Source organism: Diceros bicornis, chromosome 5, assembly GCF_020826845.1.
Source record: "Diceros bicornis minor isolate mBicDic1 chromosome 5, mDicBic1.mat.cur, whole genome shotgun sequence".
NCBI lineage: Eukaryota > Metazoa > Chordata > Mammalia > Perissodactyla > Rhinocerotidae > Diceros > Diceros bicornis.
The window spans coordinates 17513877-17536425 of record NC_080744.1 but is presented as its reverse complement, the minus strand read 5'-3'; the positions used below and the strand labels follow the sequence as shown (position 1 = coordinate 17536425).

At 35.1% G+C, this 22549-nt stretch overlaps 1 protein-coding gene across 7 annotated transcripts in view; it reads right to left on the bottom strand.

Moving 5' to 3' along the window:
* The window catches only part of HECTD1 (HECT domain E3 ubiquitin protein ligase 1), an 82418-nt gene that overhangs the window by 40336 nt on the left and 19533 nt on the right, over nucleotides 1–22549 (bottom strand). For all 7 annotated transcript variants that reach the window (XM_058540770.1, XM_058540776.1, XM_058540773.1 and 4 more), the window contains exons 3-15: nucleotides 22207–22441; nucleotides 19086–19313; nucleotides 18016–18297; nucleotides 17647–17917; nucleotides 16802–16878; nucleotides 16618–16716; nucleotides 13715–13829; nucleotides 12979–13153; nucleotides 5663–5801; nucleotides 5307–5477; nucleotides 1546–1768; nucleotides 727–990; nucleotides 554–630 (exon numbers count right to left, since the gene is read on the bottom strand). In XM_058540770.1, the coding sequence (XP_058396753.1) occupies nucleotides 554–630; nucleotides 727–990; nucleotides 1546–1768; nucleotides 5307–5477; nucleotides 5663–5801; nucleotides 12979–13153; nucleotides 13715–13829; nucleotides 16618–16716; nucleotides 16802–16878; nucleotides 17647–17917; nucleotides 18016–18297; nucleotides 19086–19313; nucleotides 22207–22441 (2356 nt within the window). The remainder of the gene's footprint in view (nucleotides 1–553; nucleotides 631–726; nucleotides 991–1545; nucleotides 1769–5306; nucleotides 5478–5662; nucleotides 5802–12978; nucleotides 13154–13714; nucleotides 13830–16617; nucleotides 16717–16801; nucleotides 16879–17646; nucleotides 17918–18015; nucleotides 18298–19085; nucleotides 19314–22206; nucleotides 22442–22549) is intronic.

The following is a 22549-nucleotide window of genomic DNA, read 5'->3' as shown; positions in this document are numbered from 1 at the left end:
TTAATAAATTTTACTTTTTGTCTCAATTCCATTTTGTCTCTGTTTTAACGTTGGTGTTTAGTATACGTATAAGAATTATAAGTAAATGTATACATATTGTGGAAAAATAACGAGCACAGGGGCTGGCCTGGTGGCGTAGCGGTTAGGTTCGCGTGCTCCGCTTCGATGGCCCGGGGTTGGCCGGTTTGGATCCTGGGCGTGGACCTATGCACCACACATCAAGCCATGCTGAGGTGGTGTCCCACACAGAGAAATTAGAAGGATGTACAACCGTGACATACAGCTATCTACTGCGGCTTCGGGGAGAAAAGGAAAAAAGGAGGAAGATTGGCAGTGGATGTTAGCTCAGGGCTAATCTTCATGTTAGCTCGGGCTAATCTTCCTCAAAAAAAAAAAATAATGAGCGCAGAAAAAGGAAAACTAAAATATGTTAGATTAGGGTAGCTTACGTTAGTTATAGGGCTCAGTTTTTTAAATGCTTAGAATCTACCATTGAAGCCTTACCATGTCAGTATAAAAGACAAGAAAAACCCAGCACACTTTACAAATATACCTTTTGCTTTGTTTTTTCTAACTTAGACTTCAGTTTTCTGCCTCTTTTGCCAGTCCAGCCAGTCACAAATTCTGAACCTTAAAAAAAAAAGGACATTTCACAAAGCATATTTTATTGCAATTTAACATATTCATTTATTCTTATCTGCTAAACTTACATACTTTTATACTTACCAAGAGAAGTTTCTGCAGTAAATGAATGTTTGGTTCCTCTATTAGATTCAAATACAAAACCAGGTAAATCTTCCTTCAGTATTGTTGCTTGCTGACCATCTGAGTTATGAATAGCAATTTCTCCTTCCTTCAAACATGTTAGTGACCAATTCCCTACAGTGAGCTTAGTGGGTCCCGGTGCTGAGAGTATAGGTTGACTTGAAGTAGATGGCTTTACTTGGCCTCGAGCTCTTTGTAACTTCTCTAAGAATTCACTTCTGCTTTCTATAAAAACAAAATGATTGTTTTAAAACTTTATTCCTTTCAAATATTGTTTCAAAACCTTATTCCTTTCGAATATTCCATGTTTTTCTTTTTAATGTAAACTACCTACTGGAATATCAATTTCATTAATAAAACATCATTAACAGAGTTTTATTCTTTGGTATACTCTTACTGGTTTGACATACTTAGGTTCAGGCATAAAAGCAATGCTACAGCCATAATTTTTTAAAGTATAAGGTTTTTGGGAAAAGATCCAACTTGAGACAGCATCACATACACGCAGTTCACCACTACCTGATAAAAGGCAGCTTTATGTAAAAAATTAGAGAGATTAAAAGTAGATACAACGCTATTCCTTGTCTCAAACAACAAAAAGGCATTTATGAAATGCTTTCATGGCACAACACTTTTTCTCTGTTGGTATTAAAGAAACTGGCCACATGATCATCAAGGATGTTGTATTTCTATGACAATGGTAGCAAAAATATGAGCAAAGAAACAAATTACTAAAATTACAGAAATGAGTAAAACATTTTAATAGAAACATTCATTTACCTGAACTATCTGATCCACCTTCAGGACTACCACTTGAATACATGGTGGCAAGTTTTCCGTCCAAGATAAATCTGAACCATCCATTACTGCCATTAGATAATTCCAAGGCTGCTGCATCACTCCATATGTATAAGCAGTCCCTTCCCCTAATGATTGACCAGTCTCTCCAATGGTATGGTTTACCTTGCTGCAATTCTTTAGCATCTTCCTGTGGTTCATCTTCCTAAATGTGTAAAATTATTCAGTGAAACATGGAAAATAATTTCTACTCCAAATATTCCTAAGTATTTTTAAAACATGACCATGAATCAAATTTAGAATTAAAATATCCTGAACATAATATTCAGTTGCCTCTAGTTTAATATGTATTGGTTCAACTAATTACCTGTAACTAAATCTTACAAATAAGTTCTAAAATGTTAAGAAATTCACATAAATAATGACAAGTTATAAAAAAGCCAACAACTTCTAAATATTGTTTGCCTAGCCTGGTATGCTAAAAAATTTTTATTTTCTTGACAACATTTAAATATTGAGACTATTCATCATAAACATATATAAACTTGTAGTGCGTGTGCATGTGTGCATGTATGGGTAAAGTACTTTTAAACTTCATAAAGACTTGTTATACTTTAAAAAAAAAAAAGTATTTTTTTAACTGTTTTTTCCCTGAAGTAGCTTATAACACTAAATAAGATTGTAAAATATGGATGATAAATTTCTCTAAACTTAAGTACTTGTCTTCCAGGCCATGACAGATTAACAAGGACAAAGACTTGCCTATCCATTGTAAAGAACTAAAGACTAGACAAAATATATGAAAAAGTGTTTTCAAACACTAGAAAACAAGCAACATAGGACTGGAATCTCCACAAAATGGAAACAAACAAGGTAAGCCCCTTAAGCTCAGACACAATTTTCTGGCTAAGGTCTTAAGAAGAGGGAACAGAGTCTAGCAGCAGTATGAGTTAAGCAAATGGAGATATGTTTGAAGAGGCAAAGCCAAATGGAATATGTAGAGGCTGAGCTCAGGCTTAGGGAGCCAAGTAAAAAAGACCTCTGGAAATATGCAAAGTGGTCACCCTAAGTCTCTACTGAGTACTAGACCACTCATGTATAGGGTGATACTCTATAAGGTTGGGCAAAGAGCAACTGGAAAAGTGTAAGCTACACAATTCCCAGAGAGCACACAAGGTGGTCAGACGTCAGCAATCCAAACAGCCAGAGTAGAAAATCCCCATCCTAATACCTGAAATTTTTCCAAGTATGACAAGAACTATAAGCCCACAGATCAAAGAAAATTAAACAATCCTGAGCAGGGTTGGACACCCACACATGCACACGCACACACACACCAAATACAGCAAAGCACATCAAAGTGAAATTGCTAAAAAACAGCAATAAAATCTTAAAAATAGTCAGAGGAAAAGATGCGTTACATACAAAGGAACTAAGATGAGAATTATAGCAAACTTTTCGTAGAGACTATGCATGTCAAGTGACAGTGGAAATCTCTTAAAATGCTGGAAAATGATCCGCCAAGAGTCCTTGTAGGCACTGAAAACATCCATCAAAAATGAAGGCCAAATAAAGATGTTCTCAGACAAAATCTGAGAGAGTTTTCTGGCTTGCCTTTTTATTTCCTAAACAATGTATTTTGAAGAGCAAAAGTTTAATTTTGATGAAGGACAATTTGTTGATTTTTTTTCCTTTTATAGTATAATCTTTGAACGTCCTATTTAAGAAATCTTTGTCAAGCTCAAGATCACTACAATTTTCTTCTTTTTCCTCTAGAAGTTTTACAATTTTAGCCAACACATTTTAGTCTATGATTCATTTTCTGTTAATTTTTGTTTTGCTATTATATGGTAAGGATTAAGATTTCATTTTTTTGCATATGCTATCCACTTGTTCAAGCATCATTTTCTGAAAAGATCATCCTTTCCTGATTGAATTGCCTTAGCACTTTGGTTGAAAATTAATTGACCATATATATGTGGGCCATTAATCTATTTTTATACCACTACCACATGGTCTTGATTACTATAGCTTTATAATAAGACTTGAAATGTGCTGGTGTATGTCCTTCAACTTTGTTCCTTTTCAAGGTTACTTTGGCTATTCCAGGTCCCTTGCACTTCCATATAAATGTTAGAATCTGCCTGTTATTTTCTACAAAAAGATTGCTGGGATCTGTAACTTATTTCTTGAATGAAAGAATTCTAGGGGGATGAACCCCAACATCACTTCTTGTTTTGTTTTGTTTTTTCTTAAATCCTCCAGTAATTTAGGAAACACACACGCACATAAACTCACCCCCTCAGGATTCTACAATTATAACCCATACTCTAGGGCCAGCCCCGTGGCTTAGCGGTTAAGTGCACGTGCTCCACTACTGAAGGCCCAGGTTCGGATCCTGGGTGCACACCGACGCACTGCTTCTCCAGCCATGCTGAGGCTACGTCCCACATACAGCAACTAGAAGGATGTGCAACTATGACATACAACTATCTACTGGGGCTTTGGGGAAAAAAAAAGGAGGAGGATTGGCAATAGATGTTAGCTCAGAGCCGGTCTTTCTCAGCAAAAAGAGGAGGATTAGCATGGTTGTTAGCTCAGGGCTGATCTTCCTCACAAAAAATAAAATAAAATAACCCATACTCTACCATTTTCTCAAAAATATTACTAGTCTGTCACTAATATATAGTAAGCATTCACTAAATGTTAGGACTAAATCATTTCCGGCAATCAGTAGAGACAAATAAGGTATATTTTAAATTTGTAATCTAAGGCAAGAACTATTAATGGATACTGAAACTAGTAGGTAAAGGTTTAATGAGGAATGGCATATGTACATAGTCTCAAATTATCTCCCCACAAATTACTTATTAATTCCAAAAGGAAAAAGTAGCTTGACAACAGAGAAACCTGGCAGAGACAAACATAACCAAGTGATCCCAATTAACATCATCAGCAAGAGAGCAGAGAGACCTCACATGCCTCTGAGAAGGCACACTGTGCACTGAGAAAGACATAACATCACCTCTATAGTCTCCCTGCTAAAAGCACATAACCTGAATCTAATCATGAAGAAACATGACATAAATGCAAAGTGAGAGTCAAAGTCCAAATTAAATGGTCTGTCCTGTTCAAAAATGTCAAGGCTATGAAAGAAAAAGAAAAGGCTGAGAAACTGTTGCAGGTTCTCAGGAACATAATAACTAAATGCAGTATGTTTTCCTGTATTGGATTCTGGACCAGGAAGAAAAAAATTGCTACTAAGGACAATGGCAAATTTGAATATAGTCTCTGGATTAGATATGGTTTTATATAAATATTAAATTTCCTGATTTTGATAGCTATACTAGGATTATATAAGAGAATGTCCCGGTTTTTGGTGAACTTTTTAGGTGTAAAAAGGGGCACTGTGTATCCAGCTTCTCTCAAATATTTTAAAAATGTACACACACACTCACACACATAGACATACACATAAATGAGTGTGCAAATGATAAAGCAAATGGGGCCAAATGTCAATAATTAGTGAATTTGGATAGAGGATACCCTGATATTCTTTATTTGCAACTTTTCTGTAAGTTTTAAATTTTATCGATAATATTTGTTAAAAGAAAACTGATCAAATTTTTAAAAATTATATTACTTCATATTGGCATTATTTTGTCAAAACCCATTATAAATTGGAACTAGATTTCCTCAAAAGAACCTCTATTCCTAATACCACTACAATTAAGACCACTCACTTTTTCTGGTTTTGAGTCTTCTTCATTCTCATCGTCAGAGGAAGGACCTGCCAAAGTTGACACTTTGCTAATTACACCAAGTCTGGCTAGCTGATCCAAAAAAATATCACCACCTTTATCTACTAAATCCCTTATGATCTGCAAAGCCAGCAAGTGCCCATCATCATCATCCTGGGAAAAAAAAGGAAATTAAGGAAAAATTATAAAAATAAGTTTAGTTGCCTGGAATAGACAAATACAATAACTTGCACAGACAAAATGATTTACTGAAATTAGGATAATAGTTAAATTTTTTAGTGACCAATATCTAAAGGGAATTAACACTACCAGAGTTTCACAAAAGATAAAAAACTGACCTCTTGATCAAGGACAGTTGCAGTGATTTCCACCAGCACCGTAGGCAAATTGTGACCAACATCAGAATCACAAACTTCTTTTAATAGTGCTTCAGAGCAAAAATGAATCATTTTTCGAATCAGAGCAAGACTTGCTTTCCTTGAAAAGTAAAAAAAGAATTTTAGGAAGCCGTGATAAGCTAAAATAAAACAAAATGCAACTATGAAAACTAAAATATACAATGTTAAGTTTTATATATTCTGCTAAAAAGCACTCAAAAAAATGAGACAATACTAGCACCAGCTTATGCTCATTTTTGAGGTAATTTCATTTATTTTCTCTTATCAATATACTGAGCTCATCAAAACTGAAATTATTTTTATAATTTTCTTAAATGTGCTATTATTCTATTTTATACTTAACCAGCATGAATGTTAACATGCCATGATAATTTTAGAAGAACAAGAGTAATGTAATTACTAAGAAAATAAATGGTATAAATTGTAACTAACCTAAAATTTCCTATAATCCCAAATCCAAAGCTTAAACAACTTAAAACATTTGGGAGTTTATAGGGAAATCAAATTTCAAATTAAGCATTTTTGTCCTCTGTCAAATTCAAAATCCACGTTCATTATAATTATACTCTCATATACATGAAAATAGATCCTAGCAGTCCCATGCCCCAAAATATTCCCACTGTTAACAACCTGGCATGCCTCCTTTCTCTTCTATTTATCCACTGCTCTACTGAGAACATAGGAGATAATAAAGGCACACAAACAAACCTCAATTTTATTAACCTCAAGCAACCTGTTCTTTTAAAATAAAATAGACACATACCCACACACATTTAAATTATATAGACTAAGAGGAGACTGTCCTATTATATAAAAGCCAATAATTCATTTAACACATATCTTCTGAGCATCTAATAATATTCTAGGCACCAAGCTGTAGATATCATTACACTTGAGGTGACTTCCATAGAAAGGATGGCGAGGCAAAAATCGCTACTCAAGTCCAGAGAGGCATATGACAGAGCTATATTTTCTACAGCATGTGGTCTCTATTTTATGTATTTCATAACCCTCTCTAGCAGAAATTCATAACACTGTGTATTCTTTAATTAAATAAAGTATTTTATTACAAATTCATATAGAAAAAGATGGGCAGAGAGACAGCAAAACTGCCCTAACAGGATTAGTTCCTTTCAGTTTTTGTTAATGGCTATTTATATTTGGTTGTAAAATCAGTATTTAGTAGTTTTACATTGTGATTTATTTCAATTAAAACAGCATAAGAATGTTTATATGTTATCTACCTGTCTGTCACTATCACATGTTGAGCCATTATGAGCCAGAAATCCTTTCACGTATTTTAAAAACATTACACCTCATTTAATCCACACAACAAACCCTATGAAATGGGCTTTATTAGCTCAACTATACAGATGAAAGCACTGAGACAAAGAAAGGCATATAAGTCTACTAAAGTCACAGGGCTAATGAATTAGAGCCTAAACTCAAACTCATCTCTTAAGGAGTACACTATACATAATGCTTGTAACATAAAATTTTCCTGTTTAACAGGAAATATTATAATATAAAGGAAACAGTAAACATTTAGTTTACAGTCTTTTCTATTATAAATCACACTATTTTTGTGGAAACAGTTTTATTTCTTTGGCAGAGATTCGTGGATCTGAGAGTCTAAACAATTTCATATGTACTGAATGTGTATCAGTACTAAATCCATACTCGGCAAAATGATTTTAAAAAGGTTGTTAAAGCAACAACATGGATGGACCTTGCAGGCATTATGCTAAGTGAAATAAGCCAGAGAAAGACAAATATTGCATGGTATCACTTATACGTGGAATCAAAAGAAAAAAAAAGTCAAATTCATAGACATAGAATAGAGAAGTGTTTGCCAGGGACTAGGGGTGGGAGACTAGGAAGAGATTGGTAAAACAGTACAAACTTTTAGCTCTACAATGAATGAGGTCTGAGGACCTAAGGTAAAACATAGTGACTACAGTTGATAACACTGTATTGTATAGTTGAAATTTGCTAAGACAGTAGAACTTAAATGTTCCCACCAAAAAGAGAGAAAAAAAAAAGGATAAACGTGAGGTGATGGATGTGTTAACTCAATGGAGGGACTCTTTTCACAATGTATATGTATATCACATCACCAAGATGTACACTTTAAATATCTCATAATTTTATATGTCATTGATACCTCAATAAAGCTGGGGGGGAGAAGACTGTTAACAGCTTAAATTATCAATAGATATGGATATAGTAATTCACTACAATATTGTTACTTTTTAAAAAGTTTCTGAAATGTCTAATGGGTGAAAATAACATCAAATTTTATCTATTTTTAAATGTTTGTTTTTTACTAATAAGGGAATAAATTTTTTCATGTCAGTTTTTTGCTTTGTTGCCTCTTGAGCACTGTGCCATAATGTCTTGGCTAACTTAAATTGTTTCTTAAATTTCACCAAAAATTTGTATGTGCTCTTTGTATAATAAAGGTAGTATCCCTTGGTCATACTTGCTAACAAATACCAATCTGCTGGCATATTTATGTGAATTAAGAGTTTATATTTGTGGCACTTTTATGGCTGTGGGTAATGTCTCTCTCTCTTTTTTTTTTTTTTTGTGAGGAAGACTGGCCCTGAGCTAACATCCATGCCAATCCTCCTCTTTTTGCTGAGGAAAACCGGCCCTAAGCTAACATCTATTGTCAATCCTCCTCCTTTATTTTTTCCCCCTTTTTCTCCCCAAAGCCCCAGTAGATAGCTGTATGTCATAGTTGCACATCCTTCTAGTTGCTGTATGTGGGACGCTGCCCCAGCATGGCCGGAGAAGCGGTGCGTCCGTGCGTGCCCAGGATCCGAACCCGGGGCCACGAGCAGCGGAGCGCACGCACCAAACAGCTAAGCCACAGGGCCAGCCCCTGGGTAATGTTTCTGATACGTAGTTTTATGTTTTTTCACTAGAATAAATTTTAAATGACAAATAGGACTAACACACACAAAAAAATTTTCAAAGTCATTCTTCTTATCAAGCTCTGATAAACATATAAGAATATTTTCTTTTGGTTCTCCTAAGTTTTTAATCTCTTCCTTGGTATTCTAATGGTTAGGATTCAGCGTTCTCTCTCCTAAGGTTTTACTTTTTTTAATTTATTTTAAACCCGTCTAGAATTTGTTTAGATATACAATGTAAAGTAAAAGACTAAGCTGATTTTTATCAAACCACAAAGCAGGTACTCTATTATCATTTACTAAATAATCCTCCCACTCTCAAATGATCTATGAAACCTCCATTATAATACATTCAGTTCCTATATATAATTGGCTCTATTTAGGGAGTGATTCCACTCCACTGATTTATAAACTCTTGTGCTGGTTATCATAAAAATTTAATTATTGATGGGCCGGCCCCGTGGCTTGGTGGTTAAGTGCACGCGCTCCGATGCTGGTGGCCCGGGTTCGGATCCCGGGCGCGCACCGAGGCACCACTTCTCCGTCCATCCTGAGGCCGAGTCCCACATACAGCAACTAGAAGGATGTGCAGCTACGACATACAACTATCTACTGGGGCTTTGGGGGGAAAAAATAAATAAATAAAATCTTTAAAAAAAAAAAAAAAATTTAATTATTGAAAGTTTACACTAGCGGTTCAGATTTTTTTCAATAATCTCACTTATTCTTCCAGATGAACTTTAAGATCTATCAAGTTCTCAAATTCTGTAGTTATTTTCTTTAGAACTGCATAATATATAAATTAATTTTGGAAGAATTTATATCTTAGATTCTTTAATATTCTCATCCAAGAACAATTTCCCCCTTTATCCAACCCAGTCTACTTTTTTCTCAAAGTGTGATTTTTAAAAAACATAAATGGATCTTCAAGGATTTCTGTTGCTGAAAAGTGAACTCAATCTTTGTTCAGTTATTGACACTAACTCCAAAGATGTTTATTTATCAATCATTTTCAAAATTCTATGTAGCCTTCCTTCAAAAACAAAGTGTGAAGTCCTCAGTCTAATATCTTACAGGGATACATATACCAAACCATTATGTTGTACATTTTAAACTAATGCAATGTTATATGGCAATTATATCTCAATAAAATGGGGGAAAATATCTTACAGAGAATAATTAGGTTTTTACAAACTGCTCCACCATTGAATCTGCTACCCTGTTTTGAAGCCTTCACTGATCTGTTGTCTGTCTTTTATTTCCTGAACAGACGCTGTGCATAGGCCAACACTGATCGATACTACCTGAAGTCCATATACATAGCCCCTCCTTTAACTGTCTCATCAGAGTACATATCTTTACTCTTCTGATGGAATTTCAAACTGAAACCGTAAGAAGCTAGGTTGTAACTATTCCCCCTTGTTTTAAACATTGCTAAATAATTTTTTGAAAATGAATTCTCTTGGGGCCAGCCCAGTGGCGTACTAGTTAAGTTTGCGTGTTTTGCTTCGGCGGCCCACAGTTCACAGGTTCAGATCCCGGGCATGGACCTATACACTGCTCATCAAGTCACGCTGTGGTGGTACCCCACATAGACAACATAGAGGAAGACTGGCACAGACGTTAGCTCAGGGACAATCTTCCTCAAGCAAAAAGAGGAAGATTGGCAACAGATGTTAGCTCAGAGCCTCTCTTCCTCACCAAAACAACGAAAAAAATTATCTTTTTTCAAATACCTCTAAAATATTAGGCACTATCCTGAACACTTAACACATATCTAATTTTTATTCTTAAACCTAAAGAGAATTAAGTATAATTACCTCCATCTTAGAGATGAACCAATTAAGATCAAGAGGTTAAGTACCTTGCCCATGGCTACCTCTCGTGGACCCACTTTGAGCTGACTCCAGAGTCTGAGCTCTTCCCTAAGACATATGCTATCTTACTCGCCACAATTAAATGTGTCTGCAAATTATTACTTGGAAGAATTTAGCATCAAATGTGCTAAAACTAAAATTGTGTTTAGATACTCTTCAGACATTTAAAAGGATGATAGAAAATAATCATCCAATAAGAGAACTCTGTTATCTGGTGGCATACTTTATAATTTTTTGATGGCCTTATCATGAAGCAATTTTACTCCAAATATATCTTAATATATCTTTATTGACATGACAGCTAGTCCTCGAAAATTTTCAGACCAAATTATCTGGTTCAAAATTGAACTTGCTCATTTGTTAAGATGATTCAAATCTTTTGTAAAAAAAAAAAAAAAGTGGCCCCACTAACACCTACAGCTCTGTAGCTATTTGGGGAAGAATAAAAACCAAGTTCTTAAATGTTCAGTTATTTTACTGCCACTTTTCTCCTATTTAAAGCAGACTGCTTGCACTTTAATGTCAACTCATAATACTGGTATTTAAGGCACCTGAATCCTACAAAACTACATGTTCTAAAGACCTCCTAAACTTAAAATGACCAAAATCAAATTCTCAATCACTTAAGCAAAAATTCAGCACTCATTCTTCACCCCTTCCTTTCCTTCATTCCTCATATCTAATTGGTCATCAAGCCCTATACAACCTATCTCGCAACCTCTTCTGTTCCCATCAATCCAGTCCCCCAGCAACTGTCTGAGTGCATGTTGCGAAAAACCCTTAAGTAGTCTGTTTTAATTCTTGCTCTCCTCTGGTCCTTTTCTCCACTGGGCTGCCAGAATGATCTTTATAAATCACAAATCTAACTGTAATAAATTTCCTCACAAGTCTTCAATGATCCTTCTTTAACTATAGGGTAAAGTCCACACTCATTATGGCCATCATAGATCATAAAAGGCTCCTGTCTACCTTTTTAACATTATTCACTGAGCTATCCCAACATATCCTATACTCCATTAATATCAAAATACTTGCAATACCTAACAGAACACACTCATTCAGTCACTCAGTAAACATCTACTGAGGGTCTACTAATATCAAGCCCTATTCTACACCTCTTTGTCTTTGTAGGAATACAGCAGTACACAGGCTAGCTCTCAGGGAGCTTACTTTAGAGGGGAGACAGACAATAAAACAAACAAACAAAAAACTCAAAGAGCAAGATTTCAGACAGTGTAAGCTCTGTGAAGACAGTAAAACATCATGATTGATGTGAAAGGTGTCCTAGGGGTAAATTTAAATTAGGTGGACAAATATCAATGGGTGGAACATTTGAACTGTGGCTTGGATGATATGAAGCAACCAACCATTCGCAAGACCTGGGTGAGGACAGAAAGTTTCCAGCAAAGGGAAATAAGTATAAAAGCCCTAAGGTAAGAATATACTTAGAGTGTTCCAAAAACAGAAAGAAGGCTAGCATAGTCTAAGGGTAATGGGCCAGGGGTTAGACAGTACTGAGGTCAGAGAGCTGGGTGGGGCTTATGTAAGACCTTGCAAGCCTGAGAATTAAGGGGTTAGGTTTTAGTTAAGGCCAACTGGAAGCTACTGGAGAGTTTTAACCAGGAAATGATATGATATAATTATGATTTTAAAAATAATTCAGCTTAATATGTAGGAACACCATGTACAGGGGCAAGAGAGAAAAAGAGAAGACTAGTTAGGAGGCAACCACAGTAGTCAAACTACAGACTACAGTATCTTGGACCAGAGTATTAGCAACAAACAGATGGACAGAAACAGCAGATGATGGACACACCAGGACTTGCAACAGGACGGACTGACCCATACCTCCACGCCTTTGCACATACATTTGCCCACCAATCCTTCCAAATCTGTCTGCCTGGAAAACACCCAAGTAGCTTTTAAACCCCAATTTAAATCTCACTCCTGCATAAAATGTTCTCAAATTTGCCCAGTCCAATTAGTTGTTATACCATCTATGTTCCCAGAAAACTCTGATTATATGTGTGATCTAACACTTACCACTCTGTATTATCACTCATGTCTTCCTTACTAGCCTGCAAGGGTTCGGTAAGCAAGAGCCAAGTCTCATTTCTTTGGGTAACTCCTCAAATGGCCATCTCGTACTGACTCTACCAAAAAGGCCTCCATACAGCTCAAGAAATGTTTGCTGTACTTATCAAAATTTCTCTAGAGTTGATATTCAGAGAGCTACAAAAACTATGTTAGGAATCTAGTCGTCTTCATTTTCTAAACTCCTTAAGTCAGATCAGAAGAAGAAAAGATTTAACTCTCCAATCTAATTTCCAATCTAATTTTTACTCTTATCATACCTTTTTAATACTAAAATAAACCTTAAATCCTTCTGGAAACAGGAGATCAATAAAACTACATAACTGGCATAATTTAACTAGTAAATACTAATACTATGAATAACTACCTTATGGAAGGCAGCATAGTTTGCTGAAATGTTTGTGCAAACACTGGCAATAACCTTTTCAAGTATATGGGTGCCATTTCCGGATCTCCTTTTGGCTCATTACATTCTTCTTCATCTTTGTTCGTATCTTTCTTTTTCTTATCATCTCCTTTATTAACTGGACACATCCAATCACCTGCAGACAAATATTGTTCAATAAAATAGTATTGGGAAAACTTTTCTTTCAATGAAAAAGATATTAAGATGTACCCAACTCCAAACTACTAATATCCCTAATTAATAATAATTAAACTGAAATTAGGATGCTGTATCTATCAAAGGTGTTTGTAAGACTACTAAAGAACATTAGCACCTCCAACGAGCTGAATCACAACTTAAGGAGATAATTTTGGATATTCCATTTGATTCCAAAAATTATTTCACAGAGGCTCTGCATTCATCTACTCTGTGAAAACTTAAAACTCCGGTCAAAGTACTTTGTCTATACAATACCCAACTATTCCCACATCCCTTAAACTTTTGATTTAATCACTCTGGAATTATGCAGCCACAGTCTCAAAGAACACAAAACGGTACACTGTTAAACATTTATCAATGTAAGGGTATACATATATTATTTGACTTCATAGGAAAAGTTTGTTTATATAATGCTAATATATCTATAAAAAGCTACTTTTATGGACATGAAGCTAAAAATTATGGCAGATGACTTAAAAGGAAAGATTTTACCCCGCACCTGGAGACTGAAGAATAGCTACTACTTCACTATGGCCCCTTTCCCGAGCTTTATCTAATGGAGTTTTCCCATCTTCATCTCTTAGATCTGGGTTTGCACCATGCCGTAACAGAGTCTAGAAAAGAAAGGAATTTAATTTGGATATAACAATTAACATCTTATTTCTTCAATATCTAACTCTGCAATCTTTAGATTGCACCCATATACTTCAGATTGCAGACTTACTTCAGACTTACATAATTACTTAAATCAAGCAGGTACCAATTCAAATCTGTACCTTTGCTCATATCACCTTAAATGTTGTCTATTTATATCTTGAAAAGAAATTATATATTAATTTCACTTGGTTATTTATTAACAACTCAAATGAAGTATGTTCACATCTGGATCTGTCGTCTTCTCCAACAAACTCCTCTTCCCATTTTCTTTACTTTAACATAGGTCCTAGTATTTAGGATGTAACATGGTAATCATCTTCATCATTTCCTAGACACTGCCAATTACCAAGTTAAATCAATTCTTCTAGAATGAACCATAAAATTTAGGTCTTAAATACTAATTCACATTGTTCACCAATTTTTAATGGACACTCGACTCTGTCCAGCAGACTGTAAACTCTTTCAAAAGAAAACACACCTCACATTTTTCCCAGCAGCCTTAGAGGTGCAGTTTTTTTTAACTTCATTAATAATAGATATAAATAGATACATCAAACAAATAAGTGAATGCATACACACATTAGGCAAGTATGCAGTACGGGCTAAAAATTCCAGATTGCTGGGGTTTGAATTATAATAATTCAGTATTTCATCAAATGTAAGGGTGCCACAGATTATTAGATATATCAAGTACCACTAAGAGAGAAAAAACAATGCCAATTAAAATTTGCAACAATGCTTTCTTATTGGTTGGAATTTATTTTTTTTTAACTTATTCAAAGAACTCTTTTAAACTAAGAATTTTTTTTCATGTTACTTGAACAAACATAAATTAGAAAATGTAAATGAAATATAATACGGTATTTCTGTAACTTCACATTCTGAGCACAATTCTTCATAATTAATTACTTTTTGATTCAAAGTCATGAATATTTATGTTTCTACACACAACGCTGTCATCTGTGCCATAAAGAGCATTAGCGATACAGCATTTCTGAGAGTACTCCTCTATCAGACAAGATTTTTCATTCAAATTACTAAAATCCATTTCATAATTTTTGTTGCATGGACAGGTAATGATAACTATGCTATAATTTCTATCTGGCCAACAGCAATTCTAAGACATTTTCCTATTTAAGAGATGTTAAAATATGTATGGGGGGGAATGTGGAGGTATATCTGAGAATCAATGAAATACAGAAAAACCTGTGAAGATTAAATGATAAAACATGCTAAATGCTTAAGACACTGGCTTGCACAGAATAAGCACCCAGTGAGTACTACCTATTAGATCATTATCAGTTAACAGCAGGTACAGCTCATTGTGAGCTGACATATAATCAAGATAGGTTAGGGTTAGACACAATACACTTGGCTCCTTCTCACCCACTCAGTCACTCATAACTGTAAAATAGTACGGGTCAAAAGAAAATGGTTCAATAAAAATTTTTATCACCCTTAGAAGCATTATTCTCTGTAAAAACTAACCAATTCAAACTGACAGAATTCAAGCTTGAGGAGACCACCTTTCTCAGGTTAGAAAGCTAAGATGTTACCAAAAATTTTCTTATAGTATAAGGATGTCAATAACAGCAGCTACCATTTGAGCATCTACAATGTCCTGACTACTATACTAAGTGCTTTTCACGTATTTTTTCTAATTATCACAATAATCATGCTAGGAATGTATACACATTTTATTGATAAAACTGCAAGTCAAACTTAAAAAACTTGCCCAAGACCACATAGCTTTTTTCCTTAATGAGCTGAGACTTGAATCCAGGTGTGCCTGACTTCTGGCAGACTAACACTACACTATGCCAAATTACTTTACAATATGAAGATTCCAGAGACCCAGATCATACATTTGGTTTGACTCTTATCATTTGGCCTCTCTGTACCTCAATTTCTCCTAACTGTAAAAAGAACTCTCCAAAGTCCTTTGCTAATCTAAAAATCAAAGATGCTGAGATTCTTCTGCAAATAGAATATTTGCTTTACTGATAAATAAAAACAAGAGAAATAGGTACAGGGCCGGCCCAGTGGTACAAGCAGTTAAGTGCAGGTGGTCCGCTTCAGCAGCTCGGGGTTCGCAGGTTCGGATGCCGGGCGCACACCGACACACTGCTTGTCAAAGCCATGCTGTGGCGGCATCCCATATAAAGTGGAGGAAGATGGGCATTGATGTCAGCCCAGGGCCAATCTTCCTCAGCAAAAAGAAGACGAGGATTGGCATCGGATGTTAGCTCAGGGCTGATCTTCCTCACACACACAAAAAAAGAAATATGTAGAATGTTATTCATTGCCAAGAGAAAGAAACTAGAAAGGACCAACTGTTCAGCAATAGATGCCTGGTTGAATAAGTTTGCAGTACATCCACATAGGAAAAGTATACAGATGTAAAAAAGCTCTCCAAATACTAACAGGGAGAGATCTTCAACATATATTATTAAATGAAAAAAGCAAAGCATAGATCAGTGTATATAATATATGTTAAATTTTGTATAAGAAAGAGGAGGAATAAGCATACATATTTATTTTTGCTTGTAGCTGCATTAAGAAACACTGAAAAGATAAACAAGAAAACAGAATAAAAAAACACTTACCTAGAGTGAGCAAGGGGGAATGGAGTAAATGGAGACAGAATGGAAGCATGACTTACCAGAATAAAAGTTTTTGTATCATTCTAATTTTGGAACCATGTAAATGTTAAATATTAAATTAACTTAAAAACCTGGATTTTACCTTTGCTACTTGAGGTCTTCCAAAACATGCAGCATAATGTAATGATGATGACCTTTGACCCCTATTAACATCAGCACCTCTTTCACAAAGAAATTCTACCTGTAAAATGATGAAGAATCATAAAGTTGCCTTATTATTATTTCTATCCTTGATTTAAAACATTAACTTTTATTTATTAGCTTACCATTTCCTGAGTTCCAAAAGCAGAGGCCCAGTTTAATAGAGTCTGACCCACGTCATCCATAAAATTTACTTCAAAGGCTGGAAGTTTGAAGGAAAAAAAATACTTTTTTAAAACCCAACAAAATAATACTGAACTTTTCTAAAGTAGAAACAATTTAAAGACTGTTATTAATAATCACTAAATACAGAGCCAATTTTAAACATTTGGGTCAACTGTAAGTAGTAAATAATCAGCAAATTCTGCTAAGAAAAAGTATTCTAAAATTTTTAAACCACTAAGGATTTACAAGGTTTTAAGCCTTAAAAATGAACATAAAATAAGGAAGAAAAAAACTAAATATATAACACAACTCAACAGAGTACTAGCTGCCTCATGCCGTAACTGTGGAAAAGAAACTAATCCACATCTATAATCAAAAGAACACAAAAGACAGGTCTCATGACCCAGATGCATCTTTCACCAATTTATATTTGCTCATCACCTCATGAAGCAGTCTTAAAAAATTTACTATATATTACTATAATTCACTCGTGTCACTTTCCATTAATCTTGAGAAAACAGCCCTAAATTCAATCTGCAGTTCACCTTAGAATTGGCATGATCTCCTTCTGGCAATAAAACAGGTAAATTTCATTTACTCATTCAACAAGCATTTCCTCAGATCTTACCACGCATCAGGCTGATAACTGTATACATGGGGAGAGGGGAGGATATGGAAGTGGTTGGCCATTCTATTATCTGGCACAACTGCTAAAAATACTGTCCAAAATCTAGAAACCTGAAAATTGCTTATATAATTCCTTATCTCATAGTTTTCTTTTTATATTTAAAAAATATTTTCTGACCTCCTGTGTCAATTGCATCTATAAGCGCGTCAGTATCTTTACTTCGAATACAGTCTATAAGCTGCCGATGTGAGCGCTCCCCAGAACTATCCAGTCTCCGGAGTCCTGGGATTCTGCCTGTAGATCCAGCACTAGACTTTGGCAAAGCCTTTCGTCCTTCAAATAGTAGCACCAAGAGAAGGTCAACCAAACGCATGGTATCAAGCACACATCTCTCATCACCCTGCAATGCACTTTCAATTGAATCTGGAAGCTCTGACCTCAGAAGATCCTAGAAAGAGAAAGGGAGAAAAAAGTTTAATACATGTGCATTATACAAAAACACTTTTTCTGAAAAATTAAAAATCAAAGATTCAAAAACACTCTTACGTGAGTTACTACTGGAGAGCCTCTGCAAAGGGTTGAGAGCAGACTTACAATTGTTGACACCTGGTTACTCAACTTGGAATCGGCAGCTGTGGAAGGGGCTCCAGTGGTGCTGCGACCTGGTTTGCAAGCTGAAGATGGCCCTGATACAGTACCACCAGCAGCCGCCATTCGAGATAACAGCTCCTCAGTTAATCCATGCTTGGCTAATGGAGCTGGGTCAACACCACGACGGGTAAATCGGTCAGCTAGTGATGCAAAACATCGCAGAGCTCCATCTGAAACCTAATGATGAAAAGAATGTGCATATGGATAAAACTCACCTAATAAGGGCTAATACTGCTTATTTCAATACTGAGACTAAGAAAGGCAGCGGTAACAAAGAGATAAGGCATACAATCTGTCTAGATTTGAATCCTGGCTCCATATTCTGCTAACTTGATGACCCGAGGATGTTACTTAACTGCTCAAAGCCTCAGTAACCTTATCTGTAAAAAGGGGAAATTAATAGTAGCTATAATTCATTGTCTGAGCTTAAACGAAATGATATACGTAAAGAACCTAGATGGACAGTAATAGCTCAATAAATATTAACTATTATTATGTACAACTTTGCCAAGATAATCTATAAATATCAGCTGAAAATAATTAACATCTGAATGGTAAAAAGGCATTAAACGTCAAGTTTTATTTTTTAAACTATGCTATTCAACAAAAGTTCACACATTTAAGATTTTAAATAGTGTGTTATTTTACCTCAACGAGAACTATCTTTTTAAGTCAATAAAATTGTTGAGTCAACAAATTACACTGAGTAGTAAGTGCAGCTTTAAAAATTATATATTTCTAAAATGTTTAAATTTTAAGAATAAACACATATCACTTTTATAATTTAAAATGTTTCATTGCCAAAATAAAAAAGATTACCACATTGAGATATAAAATCAGAGAAAAATGGAATTACTTCTACTTCATCAATTGAAAAGTTCAAATTACAGTATATCATAGTTATAAATAGGGGACACTATAAAATCGCTTTTTGAAAACAAAGTTTACAACAGCAATTTACTGACCTGATGATCTTCATGTTTTAATAAACTAGACAGAGATTCTACACAAATTTCTAAAGAAGAATCTTGAGGTTCCATTTTGCCACAGAGTCTTGATACCACAGCCATGGCAGAGTGCAAGGTATCTTTATGAACCAGGTGTCCACTGTCACGAATGAAGGTAAGCACACAATTCAAACCGCCAGCCTCAAAGACTGCTCCTGACTCACGAGTGCATATCAGTTCTAATACCTACAACAGTAAAACAAAATTAACAAAAGAATAGTCTAATTTTAATTTTCTAGAATCACAGATAACATAATGTACCCTCCAAATTATCTGTAGCCACATTTTAAAAAGTAAAGCAAAACAGAAGAAATTATTTAATATTATATTTTACTTAGTCCAATATATCCAAGGCATCATTTTTTTAACACGTAATCAATATAAAAAATTATTGGTATTTTTTACATTCTTTTACATATTAAGTCTTCAAAATCCCATGTATATTCTATACTTATAACATCCTAATTTGGGATAGCCACATTTGAAGTGTTCAATAGTCATATATGGCTACCACACTGGACAGTGTAGGTTTACATGGTGACACCTGCATGGCAAGCTAAGGAACTACAAGTAATTTGACAAAGTTTGTAAAGGTCCTAGACATTGCAAAAAAAAAAAAAAAAAAGAAAGAAAAAACCCTCAATAAATGCTAGCTATTATATTATTCATTAGTCCCACACTTAGACTATAAATATCAAAACATTAAAAATAAACTTTATTTTCTAACTTATGTTCATATGTAAGATGTTCAGGTAGAACTAAAGAATTAATGGCGAGGCCAGCCCCCGTGGCCTAGTGGCTAAGTTTGGTGTGCTCTGCTTCAGCAGCCAAGGTTCGGTTCCTGGGCTCAGGGCAAATCTTCCTCAGCGGAAAAAAAAAAAAAAAAAGAAAAGAACTAACAGTGGTCCATAGATCTTACAGGCATACCAGAAACTTAGATTTTATTCTGTAAGCAAGAAAAATGTTTTAAAACAGGGAAATAATATGATCAGATTTCCAGTTAACAACTGTGGGAAATGGGGTACGGGGAGAGTGTAGAGGCAAATGCAAAAATTAAAGCATTAATATTCAAGACAGGATGAGGGCTTAACTAAGGAAATAACAGCAGGGACAAACAGGAGGAAATAAACTAGAAAAGGACTGGATCATAAATTACATGTCTAGAGTGAAAAAAGGGAAATAATGAAAAAAGCACATTCTGTCTTGAGTGACTGAGTAGAAGTGACGCCAATATCAAAACAGGAGTTTATCCGTAGCGAAAGATAACGAATTCAGACATCCAGTTGGAGATGTCCAATAGGCCTTTGAATATGGAGTCTAGAAGTCAAGAGAAAGGTCAGGTCTACAGACAAAGATGTGAGGGGCATATACATAGTCAATGAACTACACCATTTTACAAGGGACTTGAGAATCCACAGATTTTGGTATCCGCAGGGGTTCCTGGAGGATATCGATCCCCTGAGGATACTGAGAGATGACCATAGTTATGAACGGTATTGATGCTGATAGATGAGATGGTCTAGGCAAAGTTTATATTATTTTAAGAAGGTAAAAAGAGAACCATAGGAAATACTACCATGGAGGAATTAACTAAGAAACAATAATCTGCAAAGGAAAAAGAAAAAGGGAGAACAGGGTATAACAGACAAGGAAGAGATAGAAAATACAGGTCACTGAATAAGCAATGGAGTAAAATCCCAGTTCTGAAAGAAGCATGAAGTGAGGTGATCAAGAGAATAAGAGAAGGAAAAGTTCTGAATAGGACAACGAATACTTCTTCCTCTGAGGCTAGAGACAAAGAGAAATAAACATACAGACACAGAAGCAGAAAGTCAAGACATTAACACCTACAACAGTACTCTCAAAGTGTAGGGAAGACATTTTCAGGGATCCTTTCAGTTAAAACTTTTTCATAATAATACCATAACAGTAATTGTCTTTTTCATTCTCATTCTCTCAGGAGTGTAGGGTGGAGTTTTCCAGAAGCTATACAAAGTGTGATATAGCAACAGACTGAATGCACAAACAGATATGAGAATCCAGCTGTCTTCTATTAAGCCAGACATTTTTAAGGAGACTTTACAAAAATGCTTAACAATGCTACTCTTCTCATTAATTTTCTTTTTGTTTAGGAAATAGTTATTTTCATGAAAAACGTAATGTATGTTAACACATAATGAGTTTGTTATATTTTGGTAAATATAAATGGATATAACCTACATAAACAAAGGCTCTTTGGGGGTCCTCAATAATTTAAGTCTTGTAAAGGGATGCTGAGACAACAAGTTTGAAAACTGCTAACCTAGAGCAGCAAGAATCATAAAAAGAATGAAATAAGAATCATATAAAGAGTCATGTAAAATCTAAATGTGTTCACAATGCAGTTCCAATAAACTATTGACCAAGTACTAACGCTTTTAGAGTCACAGAAAGTTTATAATTAGTCCCACCAGGATAAAAAAGCTAACTCTAAAGGAGTACAGCAAAATAGTTAAATCCATAAGCCCTAGAACCAGACTTCCTAATCTTCAAATTTCTGATCTTTGAATCTTGGCTCTGCCATTAACTACTTGTATCACCCCAAGCAAGTTACTTAACTTTGGTGTCCTCGAATTTTTTTCACCTTTAAAATAGAATTGACGATATTAGCGGCACGGCACCTACCTCATACAGAGTCGTCATGAAGATTAAATGAGTTAATACATGTAAAGTGTTTATAAGGCCTGGCACTGGAGATCAGTGTTAGTTGTCATGATTGTTGTCATTCCTGTTTTTATACAAAATCATTTTGGATAAGAACAGGGATCACTCATCTCAAAGTGTGAGTGTCTACCAGGAACCGAAGAGCACTGAGGCAGCACAGAAGAACATTATCACTGAGCTGCAATTTTCCTTTAAAGATAAGATTTCTTTTCCCAAGCCATATGGATCTCCTTTGGTGCCACAAGGACTGTGACTTCCACTGTTCTCAACCACTCTCAATAAAGTAAGATTGATGATGGAAAGAATTTTATTTTTTAGCAAAATATACTTTTTATTCTTTAAGTGATCTTCAAATGGGCCAATAAATAAGACTTACCTTTACACACTGTTCAGCTAAGTCTCTGCTAGTCCTGTTGTTAAGTTCAACCACAACCAAACGATTACAAAGTGCTTTTATAGCTCCATCCACCCCAACAATCCTTCGGGTGCACTCTGCAGATACATCCAGGTAGTATGTTATGGCACGGGCTGTCACCTCTAACACATTGTCTGGAGCACTTTCATCAAGAAAAATTTTGCAGAGGGCTGGTAAGAAAGTGCGAGGAGGACATCTGTAGTGAAAGAAATCATATTACACCTAGGTGACTAAATTCTTAACATCAAAATATTAACAAAATAATAGCTAAAAACTATAACATAATACGTCATGCTCGATATTG